General features: G+C 34.8%; 1 protein-coding gene across 2 annotated transcripts; it reads left to right on the plus strand.

The window, feature by feature from the left end:
* Positions 1-110: 110 nt before the first annotated feature.
* On the plus strand, positions 111-18,161 carry LOC134271922 (uncharacterized). 2 transcript variants are annotated; one of them, XM_062754151.1, is made up of 25 exons: positions 111-168; positions 2,786-4,405; positions 4,510-4,591; positions 4,761-4,857; positions 5,012-5,174; positions 5,621-5,656; positions 6,402-6,482; positions 6,741-6,857; positions 7,183-7,281; positions 7,402-7,557; positions 7,866-7,958; positions 8,343-8,456; positions 8,634-8,729; positions 9,200-9,396; positions 9,570-9,635; positions 9,743-9,830; positions 10,680-10,870; positions 11,560-12,236; positions 12,469-12,574; positions 12,762-12,846; positions 13,120-13,198; positions 13,412-13,500; positions 16,883-17,073; positions 17,380-17,497; positions 17,839-18,161. In XM_062754151.1, the coding sequence occupies exons 2-25, from the start codon at positions 2,819-2,821 to the stop codon at positions 17,974-17,976; spliced, it is 4,746 nt and encodes a 1,581-aa protein (XP_062610135.1). In that variant the 5' UTR covers positions 111-168; positions 2,786-2,818; the 3' UTR covers positions 17,977-18,161. The 2 variants fall into 2 exon arrangements, with proteins under 2 accessions (XP_062610135.1, XP_062610136.1); XM_062754152.1 differs by having other exon boundaries at positions 16,886-17,073.
* Positions 18,162-20,894: the final 2,733 nt, after the last annotated feature.

Here is a 20,894-nt window from a genome sequence, read left to right on the forward strand (position 1 = left end):
CAGAGATTTTACTTTTTTGTGAAATAAATGATGTTAATCCTTAAAAATTTAACTAAATTATTCTAAACTTTTCAAAAAATGGATCAATTTTAAACCGGAAGTCAATATGTTTTGCGGATGAATTTTAAGGAATAATTTTCAAAACATGTTTTAGCGAATCATGCACAGGTAAACTGGGATTATTTACATTATCCATAAGACGATTTCACTTAATGATCAACAAACATGTACATAGTAAAATCCTACAGAAAGTAGCGCATGCTTTAAATTTTGTGCGTATTTTCGTGATTGACACATAGGCCTAGTTTTATTGCATTTCGAATTTTCTCTGTTGTTTACCTGAGCAATATAGTGCCATTAGTAGCATAAATGACATATGTTTCGTAGTAAAAGATGCCAGGCATTAGTATTTGTATAAATGTATGTAGCAACTTATTTTAATTCGATTAACGGAGTTTCTACATGACATCATTCATAATTTTAAAATAAAAAGTATACTCTCGTGTGCCCATATTTCGACGGTCTTTCAATGTATTGCAATATTTTATCTTATGTAAGCAAGAATCCATTGAAATAAATTGAGCTGTAAATACATCATTCAAGTTGTATTCTTTCCTGTGTAAAGATATATCCAATTAGTCTTATCTACTTCTATTGGTGATGAGTTCGAAAGTGACATAAAAACAATGGGCGCCGCCATTACCGAGTCCTAATTTCGACGGTTACGTCATCGATCGATATGCAAGCAATCAGGAAGGCCAAGCAAAACAAATTTTTAGTAGAAATGAAATTGGATTATTTTTTTATGCAATATAAGGTTATTTAATGGCCACTATTGTAAATTTAACACTTGATTTCATCATTTTGTCACTCCTCAATGCAATGACGACAGATGAATTAGACATACGAGGCAGATAACCTGTGTGCTGCAACAGTATTTCAGTCTCAATATTGACAAGGCACCCCAATCTTCATTCCATCATACTGGGCCCATTTTGTGAATAAAATGTTGTCATAGTTGAAAATTTGTTATGGCACAATGTGCAATATACACACAGATATGGTGTGTACAACATGTAGTTTGATGTCTTTATTTTTATAGGATAAGCCAACAAATATAACCAATAGGTAAACTAATATCACCTTATCTTTTTTTTTTTACATATAATACCTTATAAAGTTATTAAATATCATTTTAGTACCTTGTTAATGTAGGTAGAGAATGAAATAATTTTGTTTTAAAAAGTATGAAATGGTGAAAGAGTTTAAAAGAAACAAAATGTAATACCGTATAAGTAGAATTTTTAGCGAGGATTTAATTTTGGCATTATTAGCGAGGGTGCTGACATCGCTCAAATTGAATATCGCTAAAATTTAATTGCGTATTATTTGTAATAGCTTCTTTAGTTAGCAATTTAAAATCGCTAATATTAATTCTCGCTAAAAATAAAATACCAGATTTTAGGTAGAAATCGCTAAATTTGCGTCTCGCTAAAATTTCCACTTATACGGTATTCTAAGCATTGAAATAATTCTATGTAAAGATTCATTGTATTACTTAATTAAAAGGGAAAAAAAGTATTAAAAAAGATAGGAAGAAAATACAATTACATTTTCAGGATATTGCAGATGATACCAAAAATCATTAAAATTTAAGTATAACAACACTCTTAGTCATTGTGTTTTTAATTCAAAATATGATAAATTCATTATTTTCTTTTTAAAAAATATAGTTCTGATAAATTCAAAATAAAATTGGCTTGGCCTTATTTTCCATAACTTAGTCGCGCGAATTTCATTACTGAATTGTCAGTCTATGCAGACGGCATTTGGCAAGTTATTTGTAGCAAACATATTCCAGTAATCAGATTTCATATCTGTGTCAAAAAGTGATATTACGCAAGGCAGACATTCCCCCCCCCTAAAATTATATGAAATGAAAGCTTTCCTGTTTGAAATGTATTTTCATCCATGATATAGGTAATATAATCGCAAGTGTACAGGGGTACTATGTTTACACAGACCAGCCTGATCTCGCGAGAACGAACCCGATATACACAAAAAAAGAAAACCGTCGAAATTCGGACCCTGTCGAATTTAGGACCTTCGACCATATACTCGATTCTCATTATATCGCGGGTTCCATAGTATCGCGGTATATTCCAAAAAATCATATACACAGCTCATATCATTTTTGTGGATAAATCTATCTATCTGTCGTCTGAATGTAAATTTTTGTGATGATTACAAAGAATGGAACATGCGTCGGAAAAGTTTTAATTCAAATAAAACGTATTTTTCCAGATTTCCATTCCTGTTTTTAGTATATTTAGACCACTGAATTTATAATCTAGTAAAATGCATAATAAAGTTCATGTTTTGAAAGTCTTTAGTTTGGATGATTGTTTATTTTTTATGTAGAATTACATCGTAAAATTAAAAATAAGAATTGAAGTCCATGTCAAAAACAAGGTGGCATGTTTCTCCATACCGCGATACTATGAGACTCTCCAATTTAGGAGGTAAATAAGACTTCCTGTTTTAAAAATAGACTACAAATTAAACGATGCAAACTTGGGAAATAATTTGATACTAAAAGGATAGGCCATAGTTTGGTTTATGAATATCATTTGATGAAAGTTTAAGTAAACAATTGGAATTACACTTTTTATGCAAAAATTTTTAAGTACCGCGATATAATGAGACACCAGTATACATCTGTTTGTAATAGAAATATATTCTTTTTTAAATGTACCAGTGTTAATTTTGTTAAATTGCATTTTAGGTAAGTTGACACAGTCAAATAAATTTTTAACTTATGGAAGACCTGCAGGATAGCTTGGAAGAGTATGAAGTGAATGAAGGAATTCCTACTGTGATTAGCAGAAATTCAGCCAGAATGGCAGATTACAACATGGACAGAACACAGTCTAACGCTCCTATGAACTTGATGCAGACAGGTCCATTTATGGTACAGGAATCCCTTGCACCTACTGGTGGGGACTTTGATTTCACAAGAATCGGTATAGAAGAGAATCAGACTAGGTCGAGTTTAGTCTATCGACGGTCAGGCCCTGAAGGAAGTCCTGCCTTTAACACCAGCAGTGGGTTTCTGCCTCAGAGAACAACAGACGAGGAATCCGTCATCTTCAGGCCTGTTGGTCAGCTGGATTTCTCCGCTCTGGATGACACAGAAAGAAATGAAGACCTGAGCAGAAACAGATCGGTTTCAATGCCCCAGAAGAATCCCCCACAGGGTTCCTATTTGGTCGCAGAGAGAGAGGAGGTGTATGGATCACAAGACATGGATAATAACAACTCGCGGAATGACTCGCCTGCTGCTGGATTTTTTGAAATGAATCAGTCTCCTCGCCAGAGCAGCGAAAGTGAGGAGGAATTGGACAGTCGTGTGATATTTTCTCCCTTACGTAAAATGGAGAATGGGGACTCGACAGAAAATATTTCAAGGTTTGAATTTGAGCGCCATGTCGTTGCCAGTAATAAATTTCAAAATGAGGAACAAAGATTTCATGAACCTTCACTTGCAAAGACCTCACCTAATGAAATGGGTAAATATAGTCCTGGGGCATTGCAAAAAACAAAATATATGATGTCACCAGGGGAGATAAATGTTAGTAGAAATCAACAAATTGTATCCCCTGTGTCACCTAAGAATAGACCTAACATGGAGAGAAGGGAGGTATTTGTATCAATGCCTGCTGTAGATCAACACAGAGAAAGTATTGGAACCCCACCAAATGCTGCTCAGAATACTTCAATGCAACACCAACCAGAAATCCAGAGGGAACATGTTGGTAAAGAACAACAAATTCACACTCAAGAACCTAAAGTGACTCATGTACATATTCATAGCAATGCATCATGGGATATTCCAGTGTCTGAGAGTTCACAGCAAACTCACGACAAAACATCGAAACATCCACAGAAAACGTTGAACGAGAGGCGTCCCTTTGTGTCCTCTGTAAGAAGCGAGTCCTACAATGCTTTTCTACAAAGCAAAGATTCCCATCTACCAAGGCCCAAAACCAAAGGTTCTGATGCTACAAAGTCAGCAGCAGACACTTCCAAAATAAATACTCAAAGACCTGAAAATTCCAGGCAGGTTGCCGGTGAAAAGAAAATTTCTGGACCGATTCCTTCTCATGCTGAGAGTCGGATCATGGCAAGAAGAAACATGGCTGCCGGCCAAAGTGAGCGACAGGTCAAGACTGATCAATCGAGGAAGACCATGGAAAGTATGGAGGAGAGACATTCAAGGTCATATCAAGGTGGTGTCAAGGTCAACGATCATTCTCCAGTCCATCCAGCGGCCAATGTAGTGACCCAGGTACAGCATTATCATTCTGAGGGAGAGGAGACCACTCACACTCATAGACAGGTCAAGGTCAGTTTTGAAAATTTTCATGTGTCTTAGTTCAGTTTAATTGGAGTTAAAACGTGGAAAAAGAGGGTGTATTACCTTTAATGTTATCTACCCGGTACTTGTAGGACAATGTTGATGTAAAGGGAATGGAAGAGGTCCGGTATCAGTTACAGAATATGCTCAAGTTTTCTGCTGCATCAGGTCTGGGTAAGTATGGGGTCAAACTGTGGAATACATGCAACCAGTTGGTTAGAAGTTTTCACTAAAAGCTTTGTGATTGTAAAGAAGTTATTGTCTGTGCTGAATAACTAAAATGCATGCCCCTTGTATAATCTTTTCTGGTGGAGGTTCAGTGTACAGGTGTTGATTTTTACAGGTGAAAATCACATGGACTACAATGATAATGGGTTTATGCAGGAGATGCAGTCAGCCCCTGAAATGATGCACAATCCCGGAGATTACTCCATCATCAGGTACAAATACTAATAAACATGAAAATTTCATACAATGATCATTTTGCCTGTAGTAAACATTGGGGAATAAACATTCTCATTTTCTTATTTACTGTATCAATAAGATTAAGTGAAAAGGAACTTAATACAGATAAATATTTTCATTGATTCACAGTGGTAAGGGCGGAGAAGATGTGTCAGAAATATTGGAAAATTTTCCGAGTTTTACGTCTAAAATGTGGTCCGAGTCCTCCAACCAGAGCAGGAGTGAATCCTCCCTGTACGCGGAGAACCAAAGATTGCGGGAGGTGATGGAGAAGGAACGCTACAGGAGAAAGGTACACCTATACTGGGAGGGTTTATAAGAGGGGGTGTTTATGGTTATAAAGTACAGCCATACTAAAGGGTTTATAGGAGAAGGGGATCAGTGAAAAAGATACAGTCATACAGGAGCATGATGAGAGGATGTAGTTCACTGATAATGGAGGTAGTAAAGGGGAGGGAGTTTTCTAATAGATAAGTAGAACATATATTCAAAGAGCATTTATACTGATATTTTATACACAATGTATACAGTTTGATTAGCTTATGGTGTTTCTTACTGACGGCTGTATTCATACCAGACTGGAAAGGTGTAATGTTTCATTTTAGATTTATTCATTTAAAATAATTTGTTAAAGTAATTCTTTTTCACTGCATTCCACAGTTTAATCCTGTTGAAAATACCAAATATAACTGCATATTACAGTACAAGTTGTAATATCCACTCCTTTTACATTTTCAGCATTGTGAGCAATACATTCAGAAGCTGAATGTAAAGGTAGGTCAAAATTTTATAGTACAGCATAATGTAAAGCAGTTTCATTTATGAATATAATATATACTTATATGTATATTACTGGAAAATTTTTAGCTAAAATTAAGGCTTAATTCACTTTGTCATGGAAGAAATATGATTTAAATAATGCTACTGTACATGTGACATGATAGTTAAGGTCATACGCAATGTAGTTTGAACTTTATTGGATTCTTCCTTGGAGTTGAAGAGTTCCACTGAATGAAGGACCCGTGTGCAATTAATTTTAATATCTATATATGGATTTGTACACCTCTTCTAAAACAATTTTTGATAAAAAAAATTCTGGAATTTTTGTGCACTTTTCTTTGAATAATGCAAAAATTTTCTCAATTTGATATCTTTTCAAAACCCCTGGTAATGCATGCTGATTTTGTGTCGAAGAACATATAATGATATTGTAAGTTTAAATTTAGAATATCTTGAAAAATTATCAGTACGTGAGGTACGTTGCGTATGTCCTTAAAGCATTGCTGTCCGTTTGTTCCAGTCACATTAAATGCCTCATCATTTGATTTTTTTGTCACACTTTAAAAAAACATAGATCTTTTTGATAAATCAGAAAAAAAATTGAACTGTGATATTGCAAACAGCACAAAAAAGGGTGATAAAGAAATCTCAAATTTGAAATCTTAAATACAAATATGCCTGAGAGCAAACATTTGGGAAAGACTTTGTGTTGTGATGTTACTTTGCGATTACGTTTCAGTTACTGGAGACACAACAACAGCTAGCTGTGGCCATTTCTACAGACAAGAGGAAAGATATCATGATAGAACAGTTAGACAAGGTAAGTTAGGGGCAGTGTAGTACTGTAAATGTGGTTACTTGGAAGGGTGATAAAAGTGAGTGGAATCTTTGATAATTTATTAGTATCCAATAGTGCTCTTTAACAGGAATGTGGAAGTTGACAAATGGAATCTTTAATGTTTATTAGAGCTTTGTCAAAGTTTCCTCTTTTCAGTACTTGTACATACACTCAAATAATGTAGCAATTTATGAGATGCTTAAAGGATGTTAGTAATTACCAAAAAAATTATTTTTGTAGCAACTTGCTAAAGTTGTGGAAGGCTGGAAGAATCGGGATGAAGAAAAAGAAAGTATGCTGATAAAGTTAAGAACAGAGAAAGTGAAAATAGAAGAGAAACTAGCCAAACAGAATGAGGTAAGGTTAAAGTGTCAATTATCTTACATTTTTTGCATCAAGTTGGCTCATCAAAATTATTGGGAAGTGGCTGTTTAGTTCTCGACTGTTTCTTGCAAGAACTTGATATTATATTTTTCAGACGTGTATGGGATTAAATAAATGTAATGCTAAAATAGCTTATATCTATTCTTAATGAATTCTTTTGGCATGGGAATTTGTCTCGGTTAGAATTACATTTATGAAGATTGGCAGTTCTTGATTTTCTTAAGTTTCTCATGATAATACATGTATTTCCAAATAAGTAAAAATTAAGATGTTTGTATTTATTACAAACATATTTCAGATGATTAAAAACTTTGAGAAAGACATGGCAGAAGCCTTACAACAGATGAGAGATGAGAAAGACAGAGCCAGTATTGAGATTGACAAACTGAAGGCTCAGGTAAGTCAAATTCTGGCAGAGTACTTGTAAAAACAAAGTAGAAGGAAATTCTCAAGAAAAAATTAAGGTACACAAAAATATGATTGTTTATATAGTGCATTTTAAATGACGATTGTGTAGATATCGGAGAAGGAGCGAGCTCGTTTCCATGCAGAGGAAATGCTGGATGCTGAGCGCGAGCGGACTCAACTGATCAACCAGGAGTGGGAGAATCTCAAAGAGGCTCGAGACATGGCCGAGAAAAAGGTCCAACAGCTACAGGATCGTCTCCGCTCGGTGTGTACAAATTCATCCAGATTCTCATCAATTCAGAGGGTTTAGAATTTGGCTTGGTCTCAGGATTGACTTAGTTTTAAAATTCAAAATATTTTTCAGTTTCTAATGGTCCTTTTTATCAGTTTTACTGATTTTATCTCTTTGAAGTTTGATTTTTCTCCATCTTGTATCTTGTCCTGTTGGTCATTGATGATTATTTTTTACTCTTGACCATCAAAATAGACATCAATATTTTTAAATTAATTATGATTTGTTTAAGTTTCATTGGTATACTTCAACGTTAAGTAAATTTTGAGTGTGGATTCTAGGAACAAGATGATTGGTTCAAAAGAGAGCAGGAACTGTTACAGAAGATAGATGAAGTGTCCGAGAGCAACCAGAAAGTCCTGAATCAAGAGAGGGTAAGTAAAATCAAGGGAGGGTCATTCTAGTGGATGGGTCACTTTATAAATGTTATCCTGTACTTGAGAAAGCTATCATATAATCTCCTATGGTATATGAGTATAATGTTTGGACATCATTGAATCAGATTTACACGCATATCATAATTACAAGAGATATATATGTGTAGAGATGCACATGTATTTCAGGTATATTGTATTTGAGAATGTTTTCTGTGTATGTGTCTGATTAGACTAAATATTTGCATACTAGTATAATATACATGAAGAAGGATATGGAATATATTGCATAAAGTTAATTACAATGATAAATATACTTCACAAAAACCCTGATCCTTTCTTTTATCTCTGTATCTGATGTTAGTGACATTCCATGTTTTACAGGAGAAGTCAGAGGAGGCTGTGACCCTGTGTAAAGACATGGAAGAGAAGATCTACTCCCTCCAGACTGAGAGTAGGAAATATCAGATGGAGCTGGATGCGGCCATCAGGGAAAAGGTGTCAGATAAAAACACCTAATAAATAAAACTTTCCCAATGAGTTCGCAATTTTCAATTCTCCTAAAATAAGAACCCTGATCTTTTTTTTGCTGAGATATTAAAAAGTCTGTAAATGTATAGGGAACATCGTTAGACTTCTGTAAATTCTAATCAAGATTTGAATTCTTTGTTACAGGAGAGTATGAAGGTAGAGATGGGCATTATGGAGGCCAAGTTTGAGAGTTCACAGAGGACCCTAGAGGCCGAGTTACAATCCAAGATGGAGAAGGAGGTAGGGCCATATTACTCTTTTCAGTAGACTAGAGAACAAAATCTTTTCTTTTTAAGGAAAGAATTGATAAAATTGTCAAACAACTGTTTGAATTTTTTTTATGTACAATTCATAAGTTTAAAATATAAATTGCAATTATTTAAAATTTGACTGAGGATGGGTTTTACATGAATACACATAAAAATACATGATTCACGACAAAAAATGTTCACAAGCAAGATAAAGTAAAGAAACAGATATTTCATAAACACAAATAAAATGTGTTTACAGTATTTTATGCATATGTTCTGTATTTATTTAATGGCATACAATGTACTAGAAAGATATACTAATCTGTGACGCACTATACGTAAATACACTTGGGACAAAAAAAACATGCATGCACATATGTCTTTGTTCATAAACATGATTTATTTTATATTTTGTAGCTGTATTTATGTCCTGTCTAAGATTTCTTACTTTTCTTTAAGATTGCGGATCAGATAGCAGAGATTCACAGGAAGACAGAGGAATCAGAGACAGAACTACGGCAGAATCACAGACAGCAGATAAAGGAACTGAATCAGAGGTACACCAAAGACATGGAGCGAAACCTGGCCAAGTTCCACAGCGACCAGAAGAACAGGGAAGAGGAGTTCCGAAAGCTTACACTGGAATACGAGGAAAAGTAAGAGATGCTTAAAAAATCAGAAATAAGTTTAGTTTTTTGCTGTGCTGAAATTGATCATGCATGTAAGTCTGTTCGAAGACAGGCGAGCTGATACATGTATATTTAGATAACCAGGCCAACATTCATGGTCCAAATAATCATACTGGTATCTTATGAATCTTTAATTTTAGATTGCAAGAGCAGAGGAATGAAATAACATCTCTTCATACAGTTAAACAGAAACTAGAGTCTCAAAGGTAAGGTATTGAAAATGTTATAACTAGTGTATTCAATTTAAAAGTCTTTGTATCCACTTTGCCCATTGGTTTAAAAGTGAAAATGATGTATATGATCTCTATGGTAGGTCAGAGATTCTAATGAAACTCCAGTACATGATGCAGTCTCAGTGGAATGAAGCCGTACAGATGTTGGCCACTACTCCTCAGAGAAAGGTCAGAATTTGGAGTTTAGTGATAATGTACAAAATATATATTACTTCAAGTCAAGTTTTCATTTTTGTGGTTTGACTGTACCAATTAAAAGGAAATTGACTTGAAATCTATTTTCTCAAATTAAAACTATCAATTGTACTCTGAAGAGCTTTTTATGCGCCCGGATCGATAGATCCAGGGCGTATATTGTTTTTGTCCTGTCTGTTTGTCTGTTTATCTGTTTGTCTGTTTATCTGTTTATCTGTTTGTCTGTTTGTCTTTCTGTCTGTTGTCAACTTTAACCTTCGCCATAACTTTTGAACCATAAGAGATAAAGACTTCATATTTGGTATGCATACTCCACTAATAAAGTCCTTTCAAATGACATCAAGGTCAATGACCTTGTGACCTTGACTGTGACCTTTATGTTAAAAATAGCTTTTTCCACTGTTTGTCATAACTTTTGAACCATAGGAGATAGGGACTTCATATTTTGTATACATACTCTACTAATAAAGTCCTTTCAAATGTCGTCAAGGTCAATGATCTTGTGACCTTGACTGTGACCTATATGCTAGAAATAGCTTTTTCCACTTTTTGTCATAACTTTTGAACCATAGGAGATATTTGGTATGCATACGCCACCAATTAAGTTATTTCAAACGACACCAAGGTCAATGACCTTGTGACCTTGACTGTGACCATTATGCTAAAAATAGATTTTTCGAACTTTGTTGCTGCCGGGCGCATAGTGTTTCACAAACACATCTTGTCTTGAAAATACTTTTTATGACTTCTGAAATCTTGATAAAGCAAATTCCTTTGAAAGGGAAAAAAAATAAGCATTTATGCTTTAACAATTTCTTGTAGACATACGCTAGTACATCCTTTAGTTCCCAGACTAACACCACTACGAGTGCAGCCCTGAACACCAGTATTCCTAGTCAGGGGGCGTTCCCCATCACCAGCAGTCCGGGAAGGGACAGTCACACTGCCCCGCCCCTAGAGCCCAATATCAGTGACCTGACCACCTCCCTCCACATGCAGCAGTTCTTCCAAAGGTAGACATATTTTAAAAGTGTGTGGATAGATTAGAAAATTTTCATTTAATTACTAAAAACAGGTTATTGATCCAGAAAATGGATCTATGCTAAATAAATCAACAATATACTGTAAACCAACTTTTATTCGCGACGCCTTTATTTCGCGATTTACCAGGGGTAAACTAGTTAGAGACGACTAATTTTCGCGATAAAGCCTTTTTTGATCTGTTTCAAATAGACAGAGAGACTTTAAGTACTGGTTCGCGGCGAGAAATATTCGCGATAACAAGGCTGTCGCGAACTTTGCGATAATTTCTCGCACGCGAATAAAAGTTGGTTTACAGTACTGTAAACGAATTGCATTTGGCTGTGTATTCTCTTTAGCGGCTTTGGCAGAACACAGCAACTGCTAAATCAAGTACAACGCTAAATGTCTTGCACATATACACATAAATAAGAAAATGAAGAAATGCACTAAATCAAATCTACGCTAACTTAATATTCAAAAGTCAATTACCGCCAAATATTGTACATGCTAAATATAATACATTATACAGTATTTACTTTGATTAAAATCAGTGTTTTCATTGATTGCCATTGAATTTTCTTTCTGCATTAATATAAATTGCTTTTGGACTATTTAACAATCACCTAATGACACCTGAGTTGAAGAATTATGATAACAATCTTTATAAAATGCTTTGTAGTCTTTCACAACCTCTGGTTTTTCCACATACATCCATGCAAGCAGAAACCAGCACAAGCTCTAGGAATCCACCAGCCATCAGCGAGAGGAGGGTAGGCGAAACTTCTCAAGTTACAGAATCGCTGTTCAATGGAGTGAAAAACTCTTCTGAAGTATTCCATCGGAGGGAACAAGAAGACAGAGCATTACATAATGGCCTACAGGAAGACAGGGTACAGTCCAATACTCAGGAGGAAGAGCATGAGACAATCCACAACTGGCTTAGAAACTCTCAGGAAGACAGTTTTAGGACAGGGGCTTCATTTATAGCTGCTGAGGATATCAGGAGTTCTAATCTGTCTGTTTTGGAGTTGGTGGGAAAGTTTCAAGGGCCTGGTCCACAGCAGGGTTCTACAGGTTTTTTACCTAAGATCTCGGACTCTGAGTCTCACCCAATCAGTGTGCCTGTTTCTCATCCACCCACTGCTGTTCCCATCAGGCCTCCTCAGCATGGGAATAGCCAATCAACCAATCAGGTTAATTCTCAGTTTGTCTCATCCAATCGTGTTCATGATAGGAGTTTTGAAAGTGCTAAGTCAGCCAATCAGAAAGAGGATCAAGCATATCCTGGAAGATTTGCTCAGAGTTTGCCAGTGAGAGGAAGAAGTGATTCTCCAACACTCTCACAGCAAAGTAAAGGTGAGTTGATAAAAATTTTGTGTGTGATCAGAAATTAAAATATTTGTAGAATAGAACTTCCACTTAGAAAGTTATATTTTTTTGCAAAAATTAGTAAGGAAAGAAACTTATTAATCTTATCAGATGTTAATGATGGTTTATGTTTGCTAACATGGTTCTATTCTTACCAAGGGAAGCAACTTATGACATGAAATGACACAATCAGGTTATTATATTGATATATTTTATACAGAAGAGCCAATGTCTTGGCCACAGAGAAATGTCATTCACTCGCCACCAACCAAACAGAGCAGAGGTCATGTGATAGAAGGTCACAGTGTGACGGAGGAGGGTCAAAGGTCAGTGTCATAGTATGTTTTAAAGGCATTCATTTTCTCCTTTCACAAATTTAATTAAAATTTGTTTAAAATTGTGATTAAAAAAATTGATATATACTCCTTTCCCAATGTCAGTGATGTACGTGTAATTCAATATGTAGTTGTGAGCTGTTACAGATTTTGTTTTATTTTATTCCTTGGATTGTAGGTTAGATGTTGATTATCATCACTTGTCCCAGAGAATAGAAGAACACGAATCCAAACAATTTCAACTCCAGCATTACATACAAATGGTAGAAATTTTGTTTTATGTACTGTAATTCATTACCGGTACACGAGGAGAGACAAATATTTAAAAAGCTATTTTCTGAAGAAAAAAAAGAATCCTTGATTTTTAAAATTTCATGAAAAATTGAAATTTATTGCTAGATATAGATAAAAATTTTCTGTTTTTATAATTAATACCATTAATGTATGAAATGATGTGTATGTTAACACTGTCAGAATTTGGTAAGAAATGCTAGTTTAAAAGTTTTGCAAAACTTGACCCTAATATTATTGTACAGTTGTTACAGAAACCTCCCGGGGATCCTGTGACAGAAGAGGGAGAGGAGAACAATTCAATGAGCTCACACAACAACACGGGTATGTATTTTTATTTTTAGTTATCTAAAGTCCTATACACATGGTAAGAATGACCTCATTAGGCTTAAAAAGATGTATATGCAAGTTGTGCACACGTGGTAATGCTAACAATTATGTTTCGGGACTTATTAGGCAAATCTTAATGTGTGTACTGGCCTTAACTTTGTAGGTGAATGATTAGTGTAACCACTGCAGTTGCTTCTTTATTTTCAGTGGATGAATTGAACGACACGGCACAAGCAGCCCAAATACAGAAGGAGATGATACGCCTCCAACAACTGAGGGAAAAGAAACAATCACAGGTATTCATACTGCCCTAAGTATTTCTAGGGATTTTGAAACTACAGAAGATGATAGTCAGGGAGTGCATACCTTACCAGTGTATTGATCTAGCTAAATTACATGTACATATTGATGCAAGGACATAATGTTTTTTTTAAGAAATGAATGTATTAAATTTATGTATGAATGAGGGGTGAGGTGGTGTGTTAGATTATAGTTATTCACTTGTTATTTTCAGCATTTGTTTCTTGGAGTTGCGAAAAACAGCTACTGTATACAGGGAAATTTTCGCCCCCGTTTTATTTTCGCCCCTTTCGCCCTCTTCCCGATTGGGTGAATTTAAAACGGTGCGAATTCAAATTTCACAGCATTATTTCTTAAAGACCCAATTTTTTTACCGTACGGTTACCTGAGGAGGGGGAGTGGTCAAAGTAACAGTGGTGTTATTTACCTGGAGACCCCCAATACCCAAGATGTCAAAAATCTGTGTATATGTAGCATTACACAGAAAGTCTGTGTTCGGTAATCAGGGTCAACATTACGTGTTTTGTGTCTGGTTTTGGGTGAAACTACGTAAAATAATTATTTTAATATGGAATTTATTTGTAAACTAAACGCTTTCATCGTAATCGTGGTAATGTTTTGAAGGGAAAAAAATAATAAGATTCATGTATATCGTTTCAGAAAATATTTTCCTTACATAAAAGAAAAATTTACGAGTAAAAACTACAAATCAATAATATTTATTTTTTTTAATCTTCAATAAAAGAAATCACTTGATTAAAAAAGTCTGACTATTGAAATAAAAAAATATTGATCCACCTATTCGCCGTACATGTGAACATGCATTTACCGCGATCGTAATGTTTTTTTATGGCCAACAATGTTGTCCAAAATATTTCATATTTTTTATTCCTCGTGTGTTGACAAAATTTTATTTTTAGAAAGATTTCTTTTCAGAATCGATCACTTTTAATTATCTTCATAATTTCATTACGTATATATACAGACGCTAGAGGAAATTCGAGCATTAATTCTGACATCAATTTCTGTGCAACATCGCGCGGATTGTAGCCATAGTACAAAATAAAACATCTGTTAAAAACAATGCTATGCCGTTTATTAGTGCTGAATATTTTTCTTCTATCCCATTTCTTAAAAAATAAATTAGTTCGTAGGACTTCTAATTACGGCAATTAGAGCCGGTATCTGTGGACGCGGTCTTTTTTTCTACAGATAAACGTGGACGATATAACACTTACAAGTAACTAACAGCAATGAAGATAGAAAAAAAATATTTTATTATGTCAATGTTTTAATAATCTACTTTCAATTATTTTTTTAAAATAAAATGCAAGCATATTGGAGTTTTCTAATCCGCGTGTATACTATGCGGGTACATGAAAGCGTTTGACGCGTGACCAGGTAATTGTTTTCAAAACATGCAAACTCAGATTATCAAGAAGCACAGGTAGCTGAGCTGTCAATCAAATCAGAAGCTATTGTTTTTTTAATGATTGACAGGCGGTAAATTATTGATCTTGAATCAGGTGATTTGGGGGGCGTTAACATAAAATTGGGTGTTTAAACAAAAGTATGACTGGGCGAATTTAAAACGAGGCGAAATAGTTCGCAAGTGCAAAAGGGCGAAAATAAAACGGGGCGAAAATAACCCTGTATACAGTATCAAGTTTTTTTCATGAATTTTAGTAAAATCTAGGAAATGAAGTTTTATTAAGAACAGTTTTCATTTATTTTACAAGTTAAAAAGAAAAATAAATGAAAATGTTTCAATTTTAGAATTGTAACCAAGGATTTCAAAACAAAATGTGTTTAAATTTGCATTAAAAAACATGAAAAATGTTTCATTATTAAATGTTTTTCATTGGAAATTTCAATTTCCTATTCTGTTTCTTGTAAAATAAATGGCTCTTATTTAGCCTTTTTTTTTTAGCTCACCTCAACGAAGTAGGGGGGAGCTTATGTGATACCCTCGGTGTCGGAGTCGGCGTCCCGGGTTAAGGTTAAGTTTTTTGGGGCAGTTTTCTTTTTAAGTACTTCTATGTCCTATATTGATTAGACATGCATGGAAGATGCTTCTAGTGTCTTTCATTGTACCAGTCCAAGATTCAGATGCTGCAGTTTAAACAAAGAAATGACCAGATTATTGTTTTTTGGAGCAGGTTAACATTTTTGGTGCAGTTTTTGGTGTAGGTTTCATTTCCAAGTAACTATAAGCCCTATGTTGACCAAACTTGCATGGATGATACATCTAAGGATGCACACTACCAGGCTTGCTTCGGATGCTGAATCTGACCTACATTTTCTGGTTGAGTGAACAGGTTAAAGTTTTTGGTGCAGGTATCATTTCCAAGTAACTATAAGTCCTATGTTGACCAAACTTGTATGGATGATACATCTAAGGATGCATAGTACCGGGCTTGCTTTGGATGCTGAATCTGACCTACATTTTCCGGTTGAGTGAACAGGTTGAAGTTTTTGGTTCAGGTTTTATTTCCAAGTAATATAAGCCCTATGTTGACCAAACTTGCATGGATGATACATCTAAGGATGCATACTGCCAGGCTTGCTTCGGATGCTGAATCTGACCTACATTTTCCGGTTGAGTGAACAGGTTAATTTTTTTGTGCAGGTTTCATTTGCAAGTAACTTTAAGCCCTATGTTGACCAAACTTGCATGGATGATACATCTAAGGATGCACACTATCGGGCTTGCTTCGGATACTGAATCTGACCTACATTTTCTGGTTCAGTGAACAGGTTAAAGTTTTTGGTGCAGGTTTCATTTTCAAGTAACTATGAGTTCTTTAATGATCAATCTTGCATGGATGATACATCTAAGGATGCATAGTACCAGGCTTGCTTCATATGCTGAATCTGACCTCCTTTATGTGGATGAGTGAAAATGTTAGTTTTTGATGCATGTTTCATTTCCAATTAACTATGAGCCCTATAATGAGCAAACGTGCATGGACGATACATCTTAGGATGCACACTAATGGACTTGCTTCAGATAATGAATTCGACATACATGTACATTTTTCAGATAATAGACCAGGTAAAAGTTATGGTTGCTGGTCTATTTCCAAAAAACTATAAGGCTTATATAACGTATAAACCAAACTTGCACAAATGTTGCATCAAGAAATTAAAACTCTCAAATTTGCTTCAGATGCTGGATTTTGATTACATTTTCATGAAGAAGAACTAGTTTAAATTTTTTATGTAGGTCGATTTCAAAGTATCAGATCAAAATTGCTTAAATATTTTCATTTTTGGAATGTACACTTTTTGTTGGTTAATTGTGTGACTTTGCCTTACTTAAAGATAACATTCGTTGAGGTGAGCTCTGTAATCTCTGATTACCTATGTTTTTCTTAGCAGGCAGAAATGGAACCAGGTACATCAGGGGCAGCGAACAAGGTGATGCAGCCCGAACAGTTGGCAGAAATATCCAAAATGTTGAACCAGGTCAAAGGTCAATTTGGAGGAGGTCAGAAGCAGGTGACCTTGACACACACTGAGGAGGAACATATGTTACAGATATTTAATCTCCTGAAGTACATGCAGAGGTTGGTGGGCTCATAAAGATAAACAGAAATTGGAAAAAGTTACTTGTTCTTTGTTCTTGTATTAGATTAAGTAAGTGGTTGAAAGTGACTTTGTTGGCAAAGGGGTAAAAAAGGGTTCACTTAATGTTCATTCTGCTAATAAATCAGATATATGGCTTTTCTTTTTCAATACAGAAAAATAGAAATCAGCCTTATGTATCTATGCTTAATATGTCCAAATGGGTCACCAAAGTAGAAACAGAAATTTAATTTTTAAAAAATCCATATGTAAAAGGACTTAATTGACAGTAAATGTTTGTGTTATAGTGCACCAGGGCATGATAGTGGAGGAGTGGCCAAACCAGGTCGTCATTCTAGTGCCCCTTCCTCGCCAAGGTCACACGACAGGGACAAGGTCAAACGGAATCTGAAGGATCAGATGGCAGTAAGTTTTCTATAGAGACAGTCAAATAATTACAGATTGAATGCATAATTTCCAATAGTAGAAGTAGGAAAAGTTCAATCAGTAGATTTGGACACCAATTTTTTTTTTAGATATTATATGAAGCAGTTAAAATAATTTTTTTTTCCAAGAGTAAATTACATGATTCTTTTTTTCTAAATGTTTCTAGTAGGAATTTAGTACAATTTCAAGAGGTACATCAAGTGGCTATTTTGAGGAATTTAGTGAAATCTGCCCATTTGGCTAATACTGAAATTCTGTGCTTTTTTGAGATTAACATTTGAGGATGTGTTCTTATAATGGACTAATATGCTCTTTTTTAGGGTGCCTCTGAGGGTCAGCCAAGAGGGGATAAACACGGAGGTAAACCGCCCCTGAACCATCAGAAGAAACCCGAGAGGAAGGTGGCGTCTGGTAGTAAAGCAGGTCATCAAAATAAATCCAAGTCGGCCTGGAAGTGAAAGTACAGTCAGTGATAGAAATGCGGAAGGTTCAGTCCAAGCCTGTCAGAAAGTGAAAGTAGGAAGGACCAGTGTTCAGTGTGTCTTCTATGTCAATGTGAAAATGAAAGTAAGACTTATGCGGTATATTGAAAGTACAAGTTGTGTGGTGTATCAGGTCAGAGAATGAAATTCCCAGGTCAAGGTCAAAAAGTCCACAAATTGTTACCAGAAAACAAATGGAAACAAACTTGTGTGTCTGGAGGTCTTTGTGTTTACGTCTTATTTATTCAATATTTTCCCCAAGATTCACAGAAAGGTTATAATAACTGTAAGGTTTTGTAATTTTTTTTCTTTTAAATTTTATTTTAATGCCTGAATCTTTTTTTACAGATTGTAGATCTTTATTTCCTTTAAAATACTGAATAGACTTCAAACAAACTTGTGCCATTTTAATATTTATAACCGATGTGTACATATATTCTGATTTGATTCTTTTTTTTCCAAAATATCTTGCATTTCTTTGAATATGAATCTGGCAGCTTTTGCACTTTTTTCAAGATTAATTTTACTGTTTAATGAAGTTTTATTATCTCACTGTCATATACTTTAAAAATAACTTTATATTAGTGACATCACTTTCCTATGCTGAATATTTCAAAGAATGACATGTTGTAGTATTCTAGTACTGTTACAAGAACAAAGGATTCAATTGACATGTAGCTTGGTTGTAATCTCAGGGGTCTGATCTATAGTATGTAAATGATGTGGCAACTGAAATCTAGAATTAAATACCAGTGTTTGTGTCATTAATTTCTTTTACTAATAACATCAATTGAATATTACTAATTGTTTAGAAAGGTTGTCAAGATATAGTATAGTACAGTATTTATGTTTGTGAAATCAAGTTGAAAATGATCAAATGTTTTCCTTTTTTCCACTTCTGAATTTCTCTTTTTGAAATGTAAACTTACGTACCGGTAGATACTGGATGTTAGATAGACACATCATTTGTGTTTTGTTTCCCTGAAATAATTGCATAACATATATGGAGAATTAGAGAAAAATAGAAAATAATGTTTTTATAGATACCTGTACATATCTGTGGAGATGAGTTTATCTGTGAATTGAATTCAAAGATACAGCTTAACAGATGTAAAGATGTTGAATTATTTGAACGTGGATTTTTTGCTATTGAACCAAGAGCCCAAGTTCTACTAGCTGTTATTTGATCCACATAAATATTTATTTATAAAAATCATATTTATTTTATATTCCGTCCTAAATAAATGAAAGAGAAAGATGGATTTTTTTTTCATTTTCTACTGAAAAGTATTGCACTTTAATGCCAGATTCAGTGTTTGATATAAGAATTGTACAGTTACTCTATGTGATCAAAGCAACATCACATTTTGCAGTTAAGGGTGTTTCTGTCATGTAGCATGTATAGTAAAGGAATGACTTATAGAAGTGTTAATTATTAGAGGCAATTTGACACTTTAAATGACTAAATAGAACAAGCTAATCCAGTGAATCTGTGTCCCCATCTAAAGGAAAATATGCGTGGATTTAGGGGGGGGGGTCACTATAGGGAGGGCAGGCAGGTCATAGAGAGTTGTAGTATAAATGTTAATTCCAAAAGCTTGAGATATTGCCTGGAAATGAGAGTTTTACAAAACACAAACAGAAAGATATGAATTGACAATCTTAATTTTTGACCTGAAAATCAATATGGTACTTCCTTAGGTGAAAGGGAGTTGTGGCATAAGAATTTCATTGCAAAAGTTCCAAGGCTTCTCCAGATACTGCACAAAAAGGGAAAAGCTATAACAGGCAGAATTTTTTAATTTATGACATTCACCTTTTGACTTCAAAATCAAAAGTGATCTTCCTTAGGCCATAGGGAGTTACCGTAATATAGAATTCACATCAAAGGCTTTTTGAGATTGCACGGAAACAAAATCTCATTCAGTCTATCACAAAAACTTTAACCTTGATCACAACTTTAGAATGAGAAGAGGTAGGACTTTCATATTGTAACATGTAAGGGTGCCCATTGGTGTCCATTTTTATACCCACCATAACTCCTTAAACAGCAAGCATGTGATGTAATGATATGGTACATTCAAGACACAAAAAGGATGTAGATACATCTAAATGAACATATTAATTTACTTGTTTCCCATAAAAATGAATAATTGATCAAAGGGTACCCAATTGGAGATTTAGTAACGGAAAGATTTAAAGGAGTTCTTGTTAAGCAAGTTTTCAGCTTCGAATAAGTTTCATTTTATTGTGCAAACCAAAGACTTTAATACCCGTAACTTCTAATGCTTACCAACATTTTTAGCTCACCTCAACATAGTTGGGGGGAGCTTATGTGATACCCTCGACGTCGATGTCGGCGTTAAAGTTAGGGTTAAGGTAAAGTTTTTTGGAGCAGTTTTCTTTTTAATTACTTCTGTGTCTTTTATTGATAAGACATGCATGGAAGATGGTTTTAGTGTGTTTCATTGTACCAGACAAAGTTTCAGATGCTGCAATTTCTGCAAAGGAATGATCAGGTTAATGTTTTTGGAGCAAGTTATCATATTTGGTGCAGTTTTAGGTGTAGGTTTCATTTCCGAGTAACTACAAGCCCTATGTTGACCAAACTTGCATGGATGATACATCTAAGGATGCATAATATGGGGCTTGCTTCGGATGCTGAATCTGACCTACATTTTCCGGTTGAGTGAACAGGTTAAAGTTTTTAGTGCAGGTTTCATTTTACAAGTAACTATAAGAGCTATGTTTACCAAACTTGCATGGATGATATATCTAAGAATGCATACTACCAGGCTTTCTTTGGATGCTGAATTTGACCTACATTTTCAGGTTGAGTGAACAGGTTAAAGTTTTTTGTGCAGGTTTCATTTCCAAGTCACTATAAGCGCTAT

The sequence above is a fragment of the Saccostrea cucullata genome, unplaced genomic scaffold (assembly GCF_032062105.1).
Source record: "Saccostrea cucullata isolate Sc308-1 unplaced genomic scaffold, CSIRO_AGI_Scuc_v1 ctg709, whole genome shotgun sequence".
In the NCBI taxonomy this organism is placed as follows: domain Eukaryota; kingdom Metazoa; phylum Mollusca; class Bivalvia; order Ostreida; family Ostreidae; genus Saccostrea; species Saccostrea cuccullata.